This window comes from Esox lucius, chromosome 23 (genome assembly GCF_011004845.1).
Source record: "Esox lucius isolate fEsoLuc1 chromosome 23, fEsoLuc1.pri, whole genome shotgun sequence".
Taxonomy (NCBI): Eukaryota; Metazoa; Chordata; class Actinopteri; order Esociformes; family Esocidae; genus Esox; species Esox lucius.
The window spans coordinates 3046641-3064820 of NC_047591.1; the positions used below are offsets into that span (position 1 = coordinate 3046641).

An 18180-nucleotide genomic window follows, 5' to 3' on the forward strand; every position below is an offset into this window, starting at 1 on the left:
GTTGAGGGAACACTTAAGTTTGGTAAGAACATTAATAAGACACAAGTTTTTAGCGTTCCCCTATAAGATTAGGGCAAATTTATTGTCTTTTGAAATGTAGCCTTTACATGGTTTACTATGCAAGACAATTTATTTGAAAGATACCATCCATTATTGCTGTCTGTGGGTTTTTATTTAGTTGCAATAAGTTCTGACAGAAGTATTTAAAACAATTGTGCAAACCAGTCACTTTTAAGTTTTGAAATTGTGCATATACATACCAGTCTATTTATTCTCATGGGACACGTTCAGAGTTTCAGCTTTTTGCTGCATTTACTATACTTTCCCCAGGTTGGGAAAGGTTGAGACATTCATAATAATCCATTGCTTACTGTATAGTCTGTAATGTTCTGATGTTTGAACAAAACGTTAGACAAAATATGAATACTGATGGTGGAGAAAATAGACAGAGCAACCCAAAGTGTTACAACATGGTCTACTTTTTATATCCTCATTATTGAGGAGCCATTGTGACTACTATTCTGTTAACTGTCTTTATGCACAGCTCTGGCCTAGTCACAAAGTCCTTTAGGATTTTCTATCATAGGATTCCTTTCTAGGAAAACCTGTAATGGAAGTCTGGTAGAAATCGTATAGGATTGGTTCCCATTAAAATCCAATAAGAAAAACCAAAAAAGAATCCTATAGGATTGGTTCCTATAAAACGTATAATATGAAATCCAATATGAAAACTCCCATAAGAATCAAATACAGCAGGATGATTCCAAATCATGATAGAAAACCCTAAATATTTTTCTGACTAGGGTGGTGGCATTCACTTAGAATATTCTTGCAATTGGGTTTCATCTTGGTAGCTCGAAAATATCATCGGCTGGTTACACAAAACCCAGAATTACCTTTCCTTCATATGCTTCATAATGTGATGTTCAAGAAGCCTAGTGGAATCTATGGCAGTTTGTTACATGGCTTCAAGACTGACAGACATCATTCAACAGGGGGAAAAAATAACATACTTTAAAAAAAAAAACAGATCCTGGTTGGAAGGTGGTTTGAGCAAAGCTCCAAGCTGGTAATTCTGGCATAAGATATTTACCATCAAGGTTGGATAGAGTATAATATAAACTGCCAACTAACTCTACTATTACTACCACTACTCATATTATTCTATAGCTTCATCTTTTTCATAACACTGGCTGCTTCCAGAGTAAAAAAACGAGGCAATCTTGGACAGAGTTCTACTTGCAACATCAGCATTTAACACATGTGACATTAACAGTCAGTCACAACCAGTATTGGAATGCATTCATTTGTGCTTGTAATTGTAATTTCTTCAGAGAAAGACAATTATAAAAGTGTGCCCTAATTGACACCCTATTGCCAAGTGTATTACTAGCCATTTTCTTTTAACAGAACCAAGGTGATAGTATGGTGATATAATGTGTCAAACCTTTACAATAATGTTTGGGAAATCGCTTATCCTGCAAAACACATTCAAAGTGCAATAGAAACATTTAAATACCACTGCAAAGTGCAATTTAAAGCAATTCCATAGGCTATAAAAACATATGTTAGAGAAGAGTGAGAACAAGCCCAAAATCCAATTTAAGGAAGAGCATAGAATGAACAATCATTGTCTGTGAAAGCTAATACCTTTAAGTTAATACCTTTTGCATGCAAATACACACTTAGAACTTTGTAGTCTGCCACCATAGTGTTGAAAAGGTTAGCCTTAATGATTGTACATTCAGCAACACCATATCCAACAATGCATAAACATTAAACACTGGCTGTAACATTAAAAAATCATAAAAAAAAACATTTACATGATGATTAATGGGGACTACATAGCTAGGTAGTTAAAATAGCGGCATGGTAATCATACTTTTCTTCCCGAAAACCTCATATCAGACAGTGTGGTATGTCTTTGTGAGTGTTATCCTTCTTTTTCCATAGTGAGAGGCACTGCTTTGGCTCTGCTGCGATGGGTTAAGAAGTCGGGGTGAAGGGTCAGGATGTAGGAGTTTCAGGTTTATAGAGGACCAGGCGGCTGGGAGAGCCAGAGGAGAGGCACTCGTAGGTGGCGGCTGCTGCTGAGGGGGCAGTGTGCTTGGTGCTCCTGGAGAGCTGGCACAACGCTACAACTGGAAGGAGCATGATCCAAAAGAACCAGAGAAGAGAAAGAGGACATGCACTGTACATGACAAATCGTAGATTTCTACATGACAAAATATGTCATATATCTACTTGACAGAGACTTCAGACCTTTACCTGACAAACATATCAGTCACTTGACGAATGTCTTAGATCTCTACTTGATGCAGATGTGATCCTCTACCTGACAAAAATCTCAGACACTTCTACCTGAAAAATGTCAGACCTCTACTTGACAAAGATATCCTCTATCCAGCAAATGTATCAGACAGCTACCTAACAAAGACATCATTTACCTGATGAAGATCTTAGATCTCTACCTGGCAGTGACTTCAGATCTCTAGCTGACAAAGATCTCATATTGTACCTGACAAAGATCTCAGAGTTCTACCTGACAAAGACATCATCCTCTACTTGACAAAGATCGCATCTCTAATTGACATAAACCACATCCTGTTCTTGATAAAGATCTCATTTTACTTGACAAAGATATCAGATGTCTAACTGATAAAAATATCAGATATCTATCTGACATAAGATCTCACATTTCTTCTCGACAAGATTCTCAGCTCTCTAACTGACATAGACCTTAGATCTCTTCCTGACAAATAGCTCATTCTCTACTTGACAAGGATCTCAGATTTCTACATGATAAAGATCAGAGATCTTCAACCAGACCAAAATCTAATCTTCTCCCTAACAAAGATAACATCCTCTACCAGACAAAATCTCTGATCTCTACCAGACAAATATGTCTGATCTTTACCTGAACGGTATCATGCTGTACCTGACAAAGTCCCCATATCTCTACCTGACAAAGATCTCAGATCTCAACTTTCATCACTGAATTTATTGAGGATTTTCATTTATTGTGCAGGATTTAAAAGGTACACATTATAGTGTTCTTGCTTGGTCCGGACAGGCACAATAAACTTAGACACAAGCTCTGTGTTAATATCCAAATGTCATAACCTGGCTATACTGTATACACATAACAAAATGGAAAACATAAAGACATGCAATGTTTGTGATATGTGAGTATTGTCAGGGCACATGTTCACACAGCATCTCAGAGTACACTGCAAAACATTTATTTTGAAAAATACAAATAAAATGTAAAAAAAAATCTTGAAATATTTTCTTGAAATAAGCGAAATAATCTGCCAATGGAAAAAGACAAATTACTTGATATTCAAGGCATATTTTCTAAAAACAAGCAATAATATCTAATACAACTGTAGCTTGTTGAGAAAAATGTACCCTATTTAAAGGATGGTTTGATTTTTTACCTAAAAACAAGATAAATGTACTTGATAAGACATATATTTTGCAATGTTGGTGTACTGATGTAGAATCAGAAATAATATAATGACAGTTAATGTAACACGGAGAAACAAAACCCGATTCTAGATCAGAATTCTTATACTGAGGTGCTTTATGAATAAAGGAAGCCTTGGTCTAAATCAGTGGTTCCCAACTCTGGTCCTTCAAGTACCGCCAATAGCACACATTTTTGTTGTTGCCTTGGACAAGCACACCCAATTCAACTCAATGAGAGCCTGATAATTAGCTTACCATTTGAATCAGCTGTGCTTGGCTTGGGCTATAATGAAAAGGTGTAAAGTTGGGGGTACTTGAGTACCAGAGTTGGGAACCACTGGTGTACATTTTTTACCTGATGACTAAGAGGACTTCTCCAATCTTAGCTGTGAGGGGACTGGCGGCATTGAGGCAGCAGACTGCTGACAATCTATGAGAGACTAACAGATTAGATGGAAATACAATTCTGAAAAGTGAGCTGACATGGATGGACAGAAGGGGAATATGGATGGAGGAACACAGATGATTCCAGAAGGAAGGAATGGAAAGAAAAACTCAACCTGTACTTACCCAAAATTATCCAGTCCTGTATCAGCTTTAACCCATAAGAAGCTACTGAAGTTATGAATCTATTCTGTAATCCTCTCAAATATTGACCAACTACTTCAATCTTTCAACTAAATGTACAATATCTTTTGATTGTTGTAGTGCTAAATCCCTGTGAACTTGTGCCATGACTGAATAGTCCATATGAAGTTGCCCTATGAGGGGAACATCCATTACTACTCCGTCCACATGTGATGAACCCATGAGTAATACCAGAGAACACTCAAAACAGAAAAGACAAGGACACACAAAATAGGGGTAATTTATACATGATCTATACAGTAAATATGAAGAGTATGAACATAGCATTGTACACAGGAAAGATACAGCTTTCCATTAATATACAGTATACATGCATATAAAGTGCTTAAAAGCTAACAGGCTGAAATTGAGTGGTAAGTGGTACAACGATATTAAACAGTCTGCCTATAAATAAATATTGCATTAATACATGTAAGGGTGATTAGACTGACAGTGTTTAAAATTATGAAAGAGGCCTGAAACAGAGAGCAGAAGAGCAAAATGGCATTCAAGGGAGGGAGAAATCACAAACAAGTAGTTTTGGAGAGGAACTGATGATTTTGCAAAAGGGGAAGGAGAAACAACGCATTTGACAGGATTGAAATCCTCTTAAATGTATGAATGGAATTATATGGTGTGTATTTGTGTGTGTGAATGTATATTTGATAGTGTTGGGTGGCACGAAAAAGGGTTCAGAGAGAGGAGGTCACACTGGTTTCCTTTCTTCAGAAGCGGAGATTGTGACCAAAATTAGATTAAATTAATTGTAATTTAATTTGCAACTTCTGTTTATATCTTTCAATCTCTTTCAAACACACAGAGTACAGCGGAGTAGTATAGTTCAAAATCCTTCACATTTAATTCCTTAATTGCAGAAAATATCTATATACAGCTAATTAACCATATGATGGCAATGTTCAATATAAAAACCCAGACTATGCTACAACTATACTACCACACTAAACAGTAAAAGAGTGTACCTAAATGTGCTTCAAGCCAGCTTGATAAAAAAAAAGGCTCTGATGAAGGCGATTACACCAAAACGTAAGCCTGTTAGTACATATGTAAATCTACGTACAAACTTTTTTACTATCCAGGATGGTGACCAGTTGAAGTGTTCTGGGATAAACATCTTTGGATTTACAATACCACAGTGTTCCTATAAAAACAACAGGCATAGAGTCGTGTGCCAAGGCAAGAAGATGGTGCGTGTGCATAAGATCATGTCCAAGAGTATGTTGCTCATCCACGTGTACAGTAGTGTACAAACGTAAAGTCATTTAAACTCCATGTATAAAAACTTGAAGGTCACTGAGGTGATTAACATGTCATATCTACAGTGTTGATTGTGTTTTTGTACATTCTCAATCAGGTTACTATCTTTCGACCACCTCAATCAATCCATGATGACAAGAACTATGAGTATATCTGTTCTGAAATATGTGTGAATGTTCACTGTACAGTGTCAAAGAAGTAGCCAAGAGGAGTCCTGTCAAATGCGTTTTTGCTCCATATTGCATTATTTAACAAAAGGTTGGAGTATGTTGAATCAATCGGGGGGTTTGAATGAACATCGTCGTGATACACTAGGCTCCAAACTAGGCTGGACAGGCCAAAGGAGGCGCAGAGATTTCCAAACTTGAGAGAGGTTGACGAGAGACTAAGGGGACATTTCTGACCAGCATCCTATTGACAGCAGCTTTTGAAAATGAAATATTTGTTTGAACGTCCCCTTAGTCTTTCCAATCTAAACCACTCTGTGGATGGATTGGGACAAATTTAGCAAGGCCTACTGGCCAACACCCAGTAGCACGTCACCCCTACAACAAGGCCATTGTTGACAGACACAAATGCTGATCATTGGACAAGGCATATTGTTATGTTGCTGTCAGTTGGCTCCCCAAAAATATACATCAAAACTGGCATGAAAAACTAACATGATTGTTGCTGGCATGAAAAAAAGGCGTGGTTAAAGAAGAGGTGAGTTTATACTGTAGAAATGCAGTCTCAGCCATTGTGGTTACACAGAGCAGTTGTGGTAGTATGTAAAGCACACACTTACACAAGTAACACAGTAAATCCCATTTTAGCATCAAACAGTACATCTATACTAACTAACCCGTAGCATTAATGGCTTTCAAATGTTTGCCTATACTTCTATATCCATATCATTCTGATATGGTTAACAGTCAATTCTTTTTGAACCCTGGCTGAGAAGTTTCTGTGTGTGAGATTACCTGTGTTTGTGTTTTTCTATTTTTGACAAAAATCTGTCTCCAACTGATGTTTATCATAGACTAGAATAGATGTCATGTTATTATAACATCTGTGACAACATCAGCCAAGCCACTGCAACCATCTCATGTTGAAGTCAATTTCAGCATAATAAATTGGCTGACCCCTTCTAATGACCCAATCCTGATGTTTCCAACTATGTTAACTCATACCAAAATCTGTATGCAATAAGGATTTCATTATTTGTTAAGGAAGTCAGGACTTTTGGTAATGTTGGCATTGAGATAGATATTTTTAATAGAATTTTGTCAAGATATAAATGTACAGCTATTTTCAGTCTAATTTGATTAAATATACAAAAATATTTTGGTTGTACTTCATTAAGAGTGATGCATTTTGCATACTAGAAACTTGAAACCCTTACTAGAGTTGAAACCCTTTATATTAGAGCTGTCCCTATTGACATTTTAGACAGTTAGCATAGCATCTACATTGCTATTGAATTACAGGCAGTGGATGTCAACATCCTTCATCGAATATTCAACAACATTTTCAAATATCCAAAGAAAGAAATAGACAAAAGCTTGACTTTGTGGCTATAGAATTTAGTGGGAACCTGGTTTTGCTTTGGTGTGCAGTCATAAGTGTCCTATAATTATAGCAATTCAAGTATTTTTGCCTGGTTTTGACATCACATAATCAACCGAGTTGTCAGGAGGGATCAGCCAATGATCAATCAGTCTACGAACAGCTGTCAGTCAATGAAATTTCAAGCCTCACCCAGTTGAGTACACTAAAATGGCATATGTTCTCTATCGCGATATCCATGCTACAACCCATATACTCCTAGTTCATATTCATCATCCCAATATGTGAAACAAAAAATTATCTATCTCTGTCTCATTTTGATAAAATTAAAAGTGATTTAAGGCAATTTCTCTTAGAGATTTTTAGAAGTTAATTTTAATATTCAAACTCAGTGAATATCTTAATTTTCTATGTCCTGAATGTATGGTAATTTTCAAGAATGTCATTGGGTGGTGCTAGACTCTAAAGATGCCAAGTGAAGATGACACCAATAACATTGTGAGGACAGTTTTGTTTACAGAGCTATTTGTATTAACTGAGAAATGTAAAATAGCAAACAATCAATGAGCTTGATCCATCTTGGAAAGACCAGAAAGAAAGAATAAAACTGACACGTGGTTAATCTCTGGAGTCCTCAGTTTAAGGTGTGAAAAAAACAAGTCCAGTTAACCTATATGTCCTTCTCATTTCTCGTTCTGATCAACTGCAAGGTCATGCAAGCATATTCATATGCTTGAGTGGGTGGTGATGTGGTTTGAAGGGGCAGACCAAAGCAACTGTTTATTTCTTTTTGTAGTCTGTTAAGAGTCCTTCCTGTCTGTCCTGTAGTTAAGACCGATCAACAGTCTTTGAATTAAAGGAATGCAGGGCCACTTGTGCTCCTTGTTGTGATAAATCCCTGAGGAAAGTCAGTGTGAACACTTGCGCCAAAACAGAGTCAAATCCACACGCCGCACTGACGCCAGAGGCTTAGGCACAAGAAACAGGAAACCAGTCTCTCCTCCTCTCTGTGAGCCTTGCCCACTCCCCCGGGGGCTGATGGGAAATGTAGTTTAGCATAATCAAAGGGGTTGATGGAATGTTTGGTAGTGTCCCTAAGGAACTTGATGGGACCTGTATTTTACTGTGGGCATACTGAGAAACCGCAGAAATTTTTTTCTAAATGATTTTTCTGAGAAAGGTGGCTGGTGGTAATCTGTGAGGAGATTCAGGGGAACTGTAGTTTAGTGTCAGTGAGGTGGCCGATGGAAACCATAGTACCTAGGGTAGAGTGGACTGTAGCTACTATTGTGGCTGTATGAAGTGTGTGGGGTGTAGTGAGACGCTGAAGAGGCGTAGGAACTGGCGGAAGTATACAGGGATGAAGGTGTGTAAGAACTAGTAGGGTTATACGATGAAGGGGTATATAGGGCAGAGGAACGTGTCAGGTTGGTAAGGGGTCGAGTTCGAGGGGAGCTCCACGTCAACCGCCGAGACCCCAGTATGGGTGAGCGGTAGGGGGAGGAGGGGGCTGATCCAGGCAGAGCACCCCTGCTAGGGGACGGCCGTGAGTCAGATGTATAGGGCCTGGAGAGCCCAGAACTGCGTGCTAAACTAAAACTATGAGAGTCTAAGCTGAAACTGTGGGAGTCGATTACCAACGTCCTAATGCCCAGGGCCCACTGGGAATGAGCCAGCCTGTGGGGGGTAGATGGGGGGTTCCCAATAGAGGAGGACGGGGGTGCCTCCAGGGTGGGGGGGCTGCCTGGTGCTGAGGGGTCTGAGGGTGCCACGGAGGAGGGGCTGAGGGGGTGTCTATGATGTGACGTAGGGGAGGTCAGACCTAAGGCCGAGGTAAGAGCGGCTGTGGTGGCCGAGGTGGAGTTAAAGGGGGCCCCAGCGGTGGGGCTGGAGGGAGGACCAGGACTTACTTTGGGGGTGCTGCTCTTCATGCGGGCCACCTTGCCACCGCGGGTGCGGTGCGACTGCTCCTGGTCGAAGGCTAGGTCTTCCAGACGCTGTGTCAGGGCTAGCTTCTGCTGGATGGCCATACGCAGGAGGGAGTTCAGAGTCTTCTTCTCATCCTCTGCTGCTGCCAGCTGCCTCTGCATCTCATCCAGCTGAGTTACATACTCGTCACACCTGAGAAGTTTCAAGGAGAGGGGTTCGGTGCTTGCAAAACACAAATGTTTTGGTTACACATTGTAGGCTGAGGTTCAAAAGAAATACCACGATAAGAAGAAGCAGGGAAGAGAGATGGAGATGGAGAGAGATGGCGGGACAGAGAAAGGAGAGAAATGGTCACCTGGTGGCAAACATGGCTCGGAGTGATGAGAAGGTGGCAGCGTCCTCCTTCAGGGCCTTTAGCTCGTTCCTCAGCTTCATCATGGTCTCGGTCACCATGTGCTTCTCATTTTCATACTTACTCTTCAGGTTGGCCAGGGCATTCTCTGCAGTCTGTAAGAAAAAAGGAAAAATAATGGTAAGGCACCTATCCATTAATATTAACAACAGCTAGTAGATATAAATCGATAGTCAATAAATTGTAGATATGAATTGCAGAATGTCAATATTATTATAATATATGAATAACATTTGTTTTTATTAATGGTAGATATTATATATGAATAATTATTTGTATTAATAGTAGATATATCGTTATCAATAATAATTACTGTGACACCAGCCACTAGTTATCCTGATATATTAACACAACTTGACCACAATTATATTGTGCCTTCATTGTTCATCACTACAGAACGGAAGCACTCACACTTTTGCCTGTTACCTAAGAATTTTGTCATAACCACCACGTTTTCAGAGGATGCGCAAAGATACTTTCTGGGATTTTTGTTCACAGGTTATATGTTCCATTATGTGCCCCATGTTTTATTTTATTTTTCAGTGTATTTTTTATTTTACCTTTCTTTAAACTGGGATATTAAGCAAACACCTAGCAGAAAAACAAAAAAATTAATATAAAATGCATAATAAAACATAATACACAAATACTGTACATTAAGAAAAGCAATCACAATGAACAATGAAAAGGTAATGTACCTAATATTTACATTTCCGTTTGGTCACCAGATCGTCAAGCTCAAGGATACTTGGCAAAGATTACCATAAAAAAGCAGTTCTTCCTGACAATGTGAACTCCTGCGATTTCACAAGGACTAGTCAGTCTTAAGAGAGCATTTGATAACTGCAGATTTCCCTGTAAATGTTTTAGGTTAGATAATCCATACATTTCTGCATTATAGCCTTACATTCAAACATTAACCAATGTCTGGCCCTTCTGGATGTCAACAAGTCCAGCCAAGTATATGAAATACATTGTGATGAGTGAAAAAGTTTGTACCAGTTATAAAATAGAGTGCATCAAGAGGTTTCAGTACTGATGCTGACCAATACCGGTCAATACTGTTATCACCATAGTCAAGCACTGACTTAAAACTGGTCTATACAATTTATTTTCTGTTCTGAGATGAAAATCTTCAGCTTTACACCAACTCAATATGTGTTTGAAAAGATAATCAAACCAAATCCCATGTTATCTAAAGGTTAAAAAACTGTCAAGTGTAACAATTTTGAGATCATCCAATTGTAGTTTTGGGACCCTGAAAATAGCACATAGTTAGTTTTACTTGCATTTAGCTCCGCCTAAGGACTGTAAGGGAATTTTGTAGATGTGGAGGAGATGGGGCTGTAGCCTACAGTACAGTGTCATCAACATAAAAAATGTGAAAAAATCTTTCATTTCCAAAAAAGTTGAAAAGGAAGGTTTTGAGTGAAGAACATAAGGGTTAAAATTAAGAGACCACTGCAAATTGAACGCTTCTGTTCCTCACTCAAAACTTTCCTTTTCAACTATTTTGGAAAGGAAAGAAAAAGGTGCAGTGGTCTCAACATTTTTTCGGGAACTGTATATACAGAGTGGACAGTAAAGGAACCTAGATCAAGATTGTCAGCCCCTGTGGCTCTGCTGGTTTTGATAGATAGCAAAGCATCAAAGACTTAAATTTTTGTGAAAACACTGAATACAATGTTGACCTGAGTTTATCTGCATAAATATATAATTATCATTTCTTTCTCTTTCATTTTTCATCTCAGAGATTGCCTGCTCCAATAAAGTTGTGATTGCATCAGCAATAGTAAAATTGCTTTTGATGATGGTGTATACATTGTTCTTAAGTGTTTTTACAGTTTTCCAGGTTTTGGTTGGATTCCCATTACAAAACGATACATAGTAGTCAGATTTGGCTTTCCTAATAAGCTTCATACACACATTTCTAAGTTGCCTAAAAGCTACCCAGTCAGAACTTGAAGGTGTTTATCTAGAAATAGCTCACACCTCTTTTCTAATATGAATAGCATCAGATATGTCCAAAGTACACTGGGGGTTCTATCTTTTCTGTACTCATCCCATAATGTTTGGAGTGTGCTTCTTTGCCATTGAATTAAATTGAATAAAATGCTCAAGCACCAGCTCTGCTTCAGGGAAAGCACCAGTGCAATGAAATTTACATATATACAACAAAGGTTGTGTAATAAAGCTTGTTCATTTAACTATAATTTGTCTTAGTGATTATGCAAGATTTTGCCCTCTGAATTCTAACATCTCTGCTGCATGCAAGGTGGCAATGGTCACTAACACCAAGTGTGGCTGGTAATCCAGGCACAGAAGGTTCGCCAACTATAGTCTCAGGGGTAGATCCTAATGGGGGAGGGGTTCCTACAGGGAAATAGCCACTCCACTGAAGATAATCTACATTTGGCAAGACGTCCTGTAATCCAGTGCAATGTGTAGCCATCGGTGTGGAGGAAAATGAGAAGGTAGGAGGTTGTGGTTTTCCAAGTAGCTTATGTAGGTTGGCTACCTGTTTGCTTAGCATAGCACAGCAACATCTTCCCTGTAGTGCTCAGAGAGAAGGCACAGGGAAAGACCAGTTGTTCCTCTTTATCTGGGAACAGGGCAAAATATTCATAGCTCCTGCAAAGCTGGTAGCACTCGTAATATCCACAGTCCAATGAGTCCTTATTCATGAAGCAAATTAAGGAATAATAAATTAGGATGAGTTCAAAGAATCTGGGACACAAATACCTGCAACCCCGGTCTTGGAGGCCAAACAATCTTCCAGATAAATGTGTTTTTTAAAATTGCAACATAACTGATGTAAAAAAACTCAACAATGACATACAGAAACTCAACAGAAAATTAGGGAAAAAATCTGAACAAATAAAATAAATGAATTGAACAATTAGAAACAACAAATGGGTGTGTTTAATGAGTAAATTGAGTCCTGGCAATGCAGTGCCAGCTCCAGGGCATAAGCAACATAAGCTGTTTTACAATGAGTAAAATATCTTGCCTGGCCATTAAGGGCTTTCAAGCCAATTTCAAGTTCTAGACCATGCCCATGGTCATACAGCTTTGACGTCACTTCCAGTAATCTTCAAGAGATCTACTGCCCATGTCTATTTCAATTTGGTGAATACTGCCGCTAACTGCACCAGTAACAATCGAGAGCAGGGTGTGTTCCTGCTAACTGTGAAGACACAAATGCATCTACTGTCTCCCTGAGTCAGGTGTTTAAGGCATGTAGGGAGGAAATGGTTTTGAATTTCGGAGTTTCATAGTATTTACTTACTCAAAAGTGAGTCTTTTTGATCTGCCAATGCCTCCAAAAATATTAACTAATGTATTTCAATTGAAGTACATTCTCTTCCTCAGTCTAGGATTGAACATTGGCTGTGCTGCTGAATGTCACATTGCTGGGAGCTTCATGGGACAATGCATATTGGCCAAGCATTGCATTATTGCTGAAATAAACCATATTTATATCTCACCTGTTTGTTGGCTTTGAGCACCAGTCTAAGGGTAGCAATCTGTTCTCTCTTGGTGCTGAGTAAGGATTTGAGCTTGAGTATCTCCTCCATACAGCTCTCTTTGTCCTTGTCGAATAGTGGGGCCAGTTCCCTGGCTGCATCCCTCTGTCTGGACAGCTGGAGTGACCTATCCACAGCTCTCTGAAGGTGCTTCACCTAACATATGTTCAGCAACAGAGATTGTTAGCATCTATTATGAAATGCTGTCATGTACTGTATACTCCAATGTACAGTACCAGTCAAAAGTTTATACCCACCATATCATTCAAGGGTTTTTCTTTAGATTTACTGTTTTCCAGATTGTAGAATAATAGTAAAGACATCCAAACCATGAAATAGCACAAATGGAATCATCAAAAACTTTTAAACAGATCAAAATACAATTCTAGATTTTAAGTAGCCACACTTTGCCTTGATGACAGCTTTACACACTCTTTGCAATCTCTCAACCAGCTTCATGAGGTAGTCACCTGGACTGCATTTCAATTAACAGGTGTGTTTGTAGATTTTTGGAATTTCTTCATTTGTTTGAGGCAATCAGTTGCTGTGGCAGGGTAGGGTTGGTATACAGAAGACCATCCTTATATCTGTACTGTAGTAGTCCATATTATGGCTGGAACAGCACAAATAAGCAATGATAAATGACAATCCATAATTTCTTTAAGACATGAATATCAGTCAAACCAGAACATTTCGAAAAAGTCAAAAGTTTTCATGTGCAGTCACAAAAAACATAAAGTGCTATGATGAAACTGGCTCTCACAAGGAAGGAAGACCCAGAGTTACCTCTGCTGCCGAGGAAAAGTTTATTGGAGTTACCAGCCTCAGAAATCGGCAATTAACTGCATTTCAGATTACAGCCCAAATTAATGCTTACAGAGTCGAAGTCCAAGACAAATCTCAACATAAACTGATGGCCTTTATGTTGTGAATCAGGCCTTGCTCAAATTGCTGCAAAAAAACAACTACTGAAGGACACTGATCAGAAGAAGCTTGGGCCAAGAAACATGAGAAATGGACATCAGACCAGTGGAAATCTGTCCATTGGTTCGATGAGTCCAAATTTGAGATTTTTGGTTCCAACTGTTGTATCTTTGTGAGACGCTGAGTGGGTTAACAGATTATCTCTGCATGTGTTTTTCCCACCATGAAGCAATGAGGTGTGATGGTGTGGGTTGCTTTGCTTGTGACACTGTCAATGATTTACATAGACTATAAGGCTCACTCAAATAGCACGGCTACCACAGAATTCTGCGGTGATACACCATCCCAACTTGTTTGTGATTTGTGGGACTATCAATTCTTGTTCAACAGGACAATGATCCCAAAACACTCCTCCAGACTGTGTAAGTGCAATTTGAGAGTGATGGACTGCTACATCAGAAGACCACAATCACCTGACCTCAACCCAATTGAGATGGTTTGGGATGTGTTGGACTCAGAACATGTGGAAACAACTTACAACGACTGTTGGAAATGCATCCAGGTGACTACATCATGATGCTGGTTGAGAGAATGCCAAAAATGTGCCAAACCTGTCATCAAGGCAAAGTGGGGCCAACTGAAGAATGTAAAATACAAATCTATTTTGATTTGTTGAACACACTTTTTTGGTTGCTACATGATTCCATATGTGTTATTTACTAGTTTTGATATCTTCACTGTAATTCCACAATGTGGACAATAGTAAAAACAAAGAAATCCCCCTGTGTAGGTGTTTCCTAACATTTTACTGGTACTGTAGATCTGTTAGCTTCCTACAGACCATCTGGAAGGGTTGATGTTATCACGTGACTAACAAAGAATGTGATGACATATGCTTGCTAGTTATTGTAGTATTCTGAATAGTACAGTTACATTCAGCATTACATATACCTAGTTTGAAATGTTCAAGAACAATTTAAACTCCGTCACCTGGTCTCGGATGATGGCATTAAGGTTATAGATGTTCATGGGTTCTCTACGCAGGTCCCCGGTCGGCTCTACCGCAGGCGATGACGATGAAGAAGATGAGGAAGAGGCACTAATGCTGGGGGAGCCAGTAGGAGGAGTGCGGTGAACAGGACTGTCCCTGTCTTTACCCCCATCACGCCCCCCATCTCCTGACAACCGCTCTTTGGACGGGGATTCCGAGGGGCTACGAGACTCCGTCAGGGATGACGAGGCAACTGCGGCAAGTCGTCTGGCCAGGCGGGGAGTGAGGAGAACACGGGTGTCATCGCCCTTGAGCGAAGAGCTGACACCCCTCAGTCCTCTCCCATGCCGGTAGTAATCCAGCATAACCCGATTGGGAGTCTCATTGTTGCAGAGGCAGACGTGATTATAGAGCTGAGCTAGCTCCTCGCTCAAGGTGACCAGTTCGTCCTGCGCAGCGTTGAGCGCCGCTTGGCTCTCGCTGGCCATGTTCTGGGCTGTTCTCAGCTCTGTCTCAAGGACGCTAACCCTCTCTCTGCTTTCCCGGCAACTCCTCTCCAGCCTTTCAACCTGCTCTTCCAGAGATCTATGCTGGGCCTCTCCACGAGTCCTGTCCTCCATCCCGCCTTCCATGCACTGGTTATATAGCTCCTTCAGAGACTTCAGCTCAGCCTTTAGCTGGACCACTTCAGTAACTGCCACCCTGTACTTACATTGTAAGATCTCCAGACCAGGGTTCTGGTGACAGAATGCCTGGCTCCTGCTGTGGATTAATCCCTTGTCTTCCACCACCTCGTCTTCCTCTTCTCCCTGCTCCATCAGGGCCTCTCGGTTGAGGTGGGCCTCCTGGTTGTTCTGGGCCTCCTGGGCAAGCTGGGACTCCCGGTGCAGGCGCCTAAGGGCAATGACTCTCTCACTTAGGCGGAGGGCTCTCTCATGTTGCTCGTTCAGGGCACTCTGTGTGTGCTGGAGCTGTGTCTGAGACTCTTGCAGACTGGTCAACAGTGATGTTTTGTCTCGCTCCACCTTCAGACACACACACAGACAGTTATTTTCAGTGTATTGTTAATACTAGTAGCTTTTAAAATAACATCCAGCCCTATTTGAGACCTATTTCTGGAATCCGTAATGGTGAAAACTGTCTGTTTAGGATATAACAACAAAAATAAGTTACTGTGAATAACACTTTTTTCATGTATTTGATTGCATGAGCGACAAAACAGCAGGTTACATAGTGCAACATGTTTTACACTCATTTTACACACCTTTTGATCAACCATTTGATTTGCCAAACGAAAACAATGAAAAAGGCTCTGGACTCTAACATTTTCTACAGGAGGTACTAGCGCCACCGAGTCTTTCAATTGGTGGCAGAAGCACAGGAATTGCTCACCCCACAATTAATATTATACCTAATTTAGAGTTAAACATTTATTTGGCATATGCTTTCATTTGTACGTAAAGATTAATTCAGTGATATAATTAATTAATGAGACGACACATTGTCGTTCCCTGCTAACATCCAGGCAGTGGCTCTAAAGGGTCTGGCTCTACAACCTTCATAGAGTACAACTTCACCTTTACACCGGAAGCTGCACAAGTACTTATTCGGGCCCTATAGCTCACCTGATTCAACAGGTAAGGGCTTGTTATTTAGTTAAAAAGTTGATTCAGGTCTGCTAGCTCTGGTATACATCTAATAGATGGAATGGCTGGGGGTTCCCCAGGAGAGAGTTGAAGACCTATGCACTACATAGAAAAACCTGGCTGCTACTGACCAATGAATGCCTATATATCAGGCGTATTATTTTCAGAACTTAATAGAACTTGGTGAACATGATGGTCAGGCACCATGTGTGCCACTAGCCGTTTTAACAGCTTATTAGCCAGTAATAGGCTTACTAGTAACTACTAACTTACTACTTGGAATAGTCATAAGAATTGTGCAATTTCTAACAAGACTGAAACTTAACTTTACACTGCCAAAGCTATTTAATTTCACGGCACAACAACGCTTCTTTCATTCGTGTATTACATTGATACAATAATTATCGATATAGGTGTCAATAAAATGACAAGACGAGAGAATTGTGGAAATCCTCCTCTTTTACTGCCCAATGGGTAGCCAATATTACCCCAAAAAACATGCATGGATGCATACTTCGAAAATCTACCAGAAATAGTTGCAATATAACCGTAAACAGTTTTATTTTAGGCTTATTATAACAAAGCTACTGAAGGTTGTATCCAGCAAGGTTTTTGTCTATCCTGAACAAATCCAAATGCAATATTTGTTTTGTGCTATTTCATTTCATGGCACAACAATGTTCATTTTTCTTTCATTCATTAATGGCATTGATACAATAACAATCAATTTAGGTGACAATAACTGACTTTTTCATCAAGTGTAAAGATGTGAAAATCGTGGAAACCCCTCCTCTTTTACTTCACAAGGGGTTGTGATATACTGTATATTACCCCCAATAAGCATGCACGGATGTGATCTTCAAAAATCCACCACAAATAGTTGGAATATAACCGTATTTAAAAAAAATGTAGGCTTAATGTAATATAACTTCTGAAAGTTGTGGCCAGCGATGGTATTGCCTATCCTGAACAAATCCTAATGCATTATTTGCTTTGACTGTCGTGAGGCTTGAACACTGGTCCCCTGCATGAGAGTCTGTATCTCTGAGTGAGTACTGAGTGAGTGAGTAATTCACTCACTCACTCAGTAAGAGACATAACACTCTTCTTTGCTGGTTCTGCTTACATGGTCTGGCAAAAAGAAAATCATAAATTTTTTAAGGTTGCCAGTTAGTCAAAAAGCCAAGAATTTGGGTTGTAAAATGCGACGACTTCTGGAGCTCTGCACTCAGCATGGTTCCCTAAACCCTGCACTGCACTGAGGGAACAGTAAACCTTACAAACTACTAAGGCTGGATCAATAGTTAGAGGATATAAATAAGCCCTTCCTCCAGTCCAGCCAATCAGTGAGAGGCTGAGGGAAATGTGTGGGGCAATGAGGGATATGTCTGTTTCACCTACAGGCACTGCAGTAAATGTTTGGACACACATACTCTTCATGCACACACACTCTTCATCCACCACTGTATCTCCCTCTCGCTGGAGGAAACTGGAGAGAAGAGGCAAATGCTGTGAAACAAAATGGCTGCTGTTTTGATTACAGTTCCTGCAACAGCCCATGATTTGGTAAAATCTGATCCCACAGCTTCTCACTAAAAAAGGTTTTTATAGACCTTAGAAAGATGAATAAGGAATAAGGAGAAAGAGCAAATTATTTGTACTGAGGGATTTAGAAAGAAGTAATGCCTTGCAGTTAAAAGATTAATCCAATAACCAAAAGGCTGCTGGTTGAAATCCCTGAGCCTACAATGTGACAAATATGTTGATGTTGCATTGAACAGGATATTTTACTCAACTGGCCGACAACTGTATGAAATGGACCCAAACAGT

General features: G+C 39.8%; 1 protein-coding gene across 6 annotated transcripts in view; it reads right to left on the reverse strand.

Annotated features, from left to right (window-relative positions):
- Positions 1-31: 31 nt before the first annotated feature.
- Positions 32-18180, reverse strand: part of LOC105020135 (protein bicaudal D homolog 1) — a 39630-nt gene continuing 21481 nt past the window's right edge. For 2 of the 6 annotated variants that reach the window (XM_010886872.3, XM_010886873.3), the window contains exons 5-8: positions 14704-15729; positions 12751-12945; positions 9206-9357; positions 4324-9042 (exon numbers count right to left, since the gene is read on the reverse strand). In XM_010886872.3, the coding sequence (XP_010885174.2) occupies positions 8151-9042; positions 9206-9357; positions 12751-12945; positions 14704-15729 (2265 nt within the window). In that variant the 3' untranslated portion in view covers positions 4324-8150. Of the gene's footprint in view, positions 2142-3826; positions 3912-4323; positions 9043-9205; positions 9358-12750; positions 12946-14703; positions 15730-18180 lie in introns of those variants that run through there. The other 4 variants (XM_010886875.4, XM_010886874.3, XM_020043039.2 and 1 more) reach the window with 4 other exon arrangements.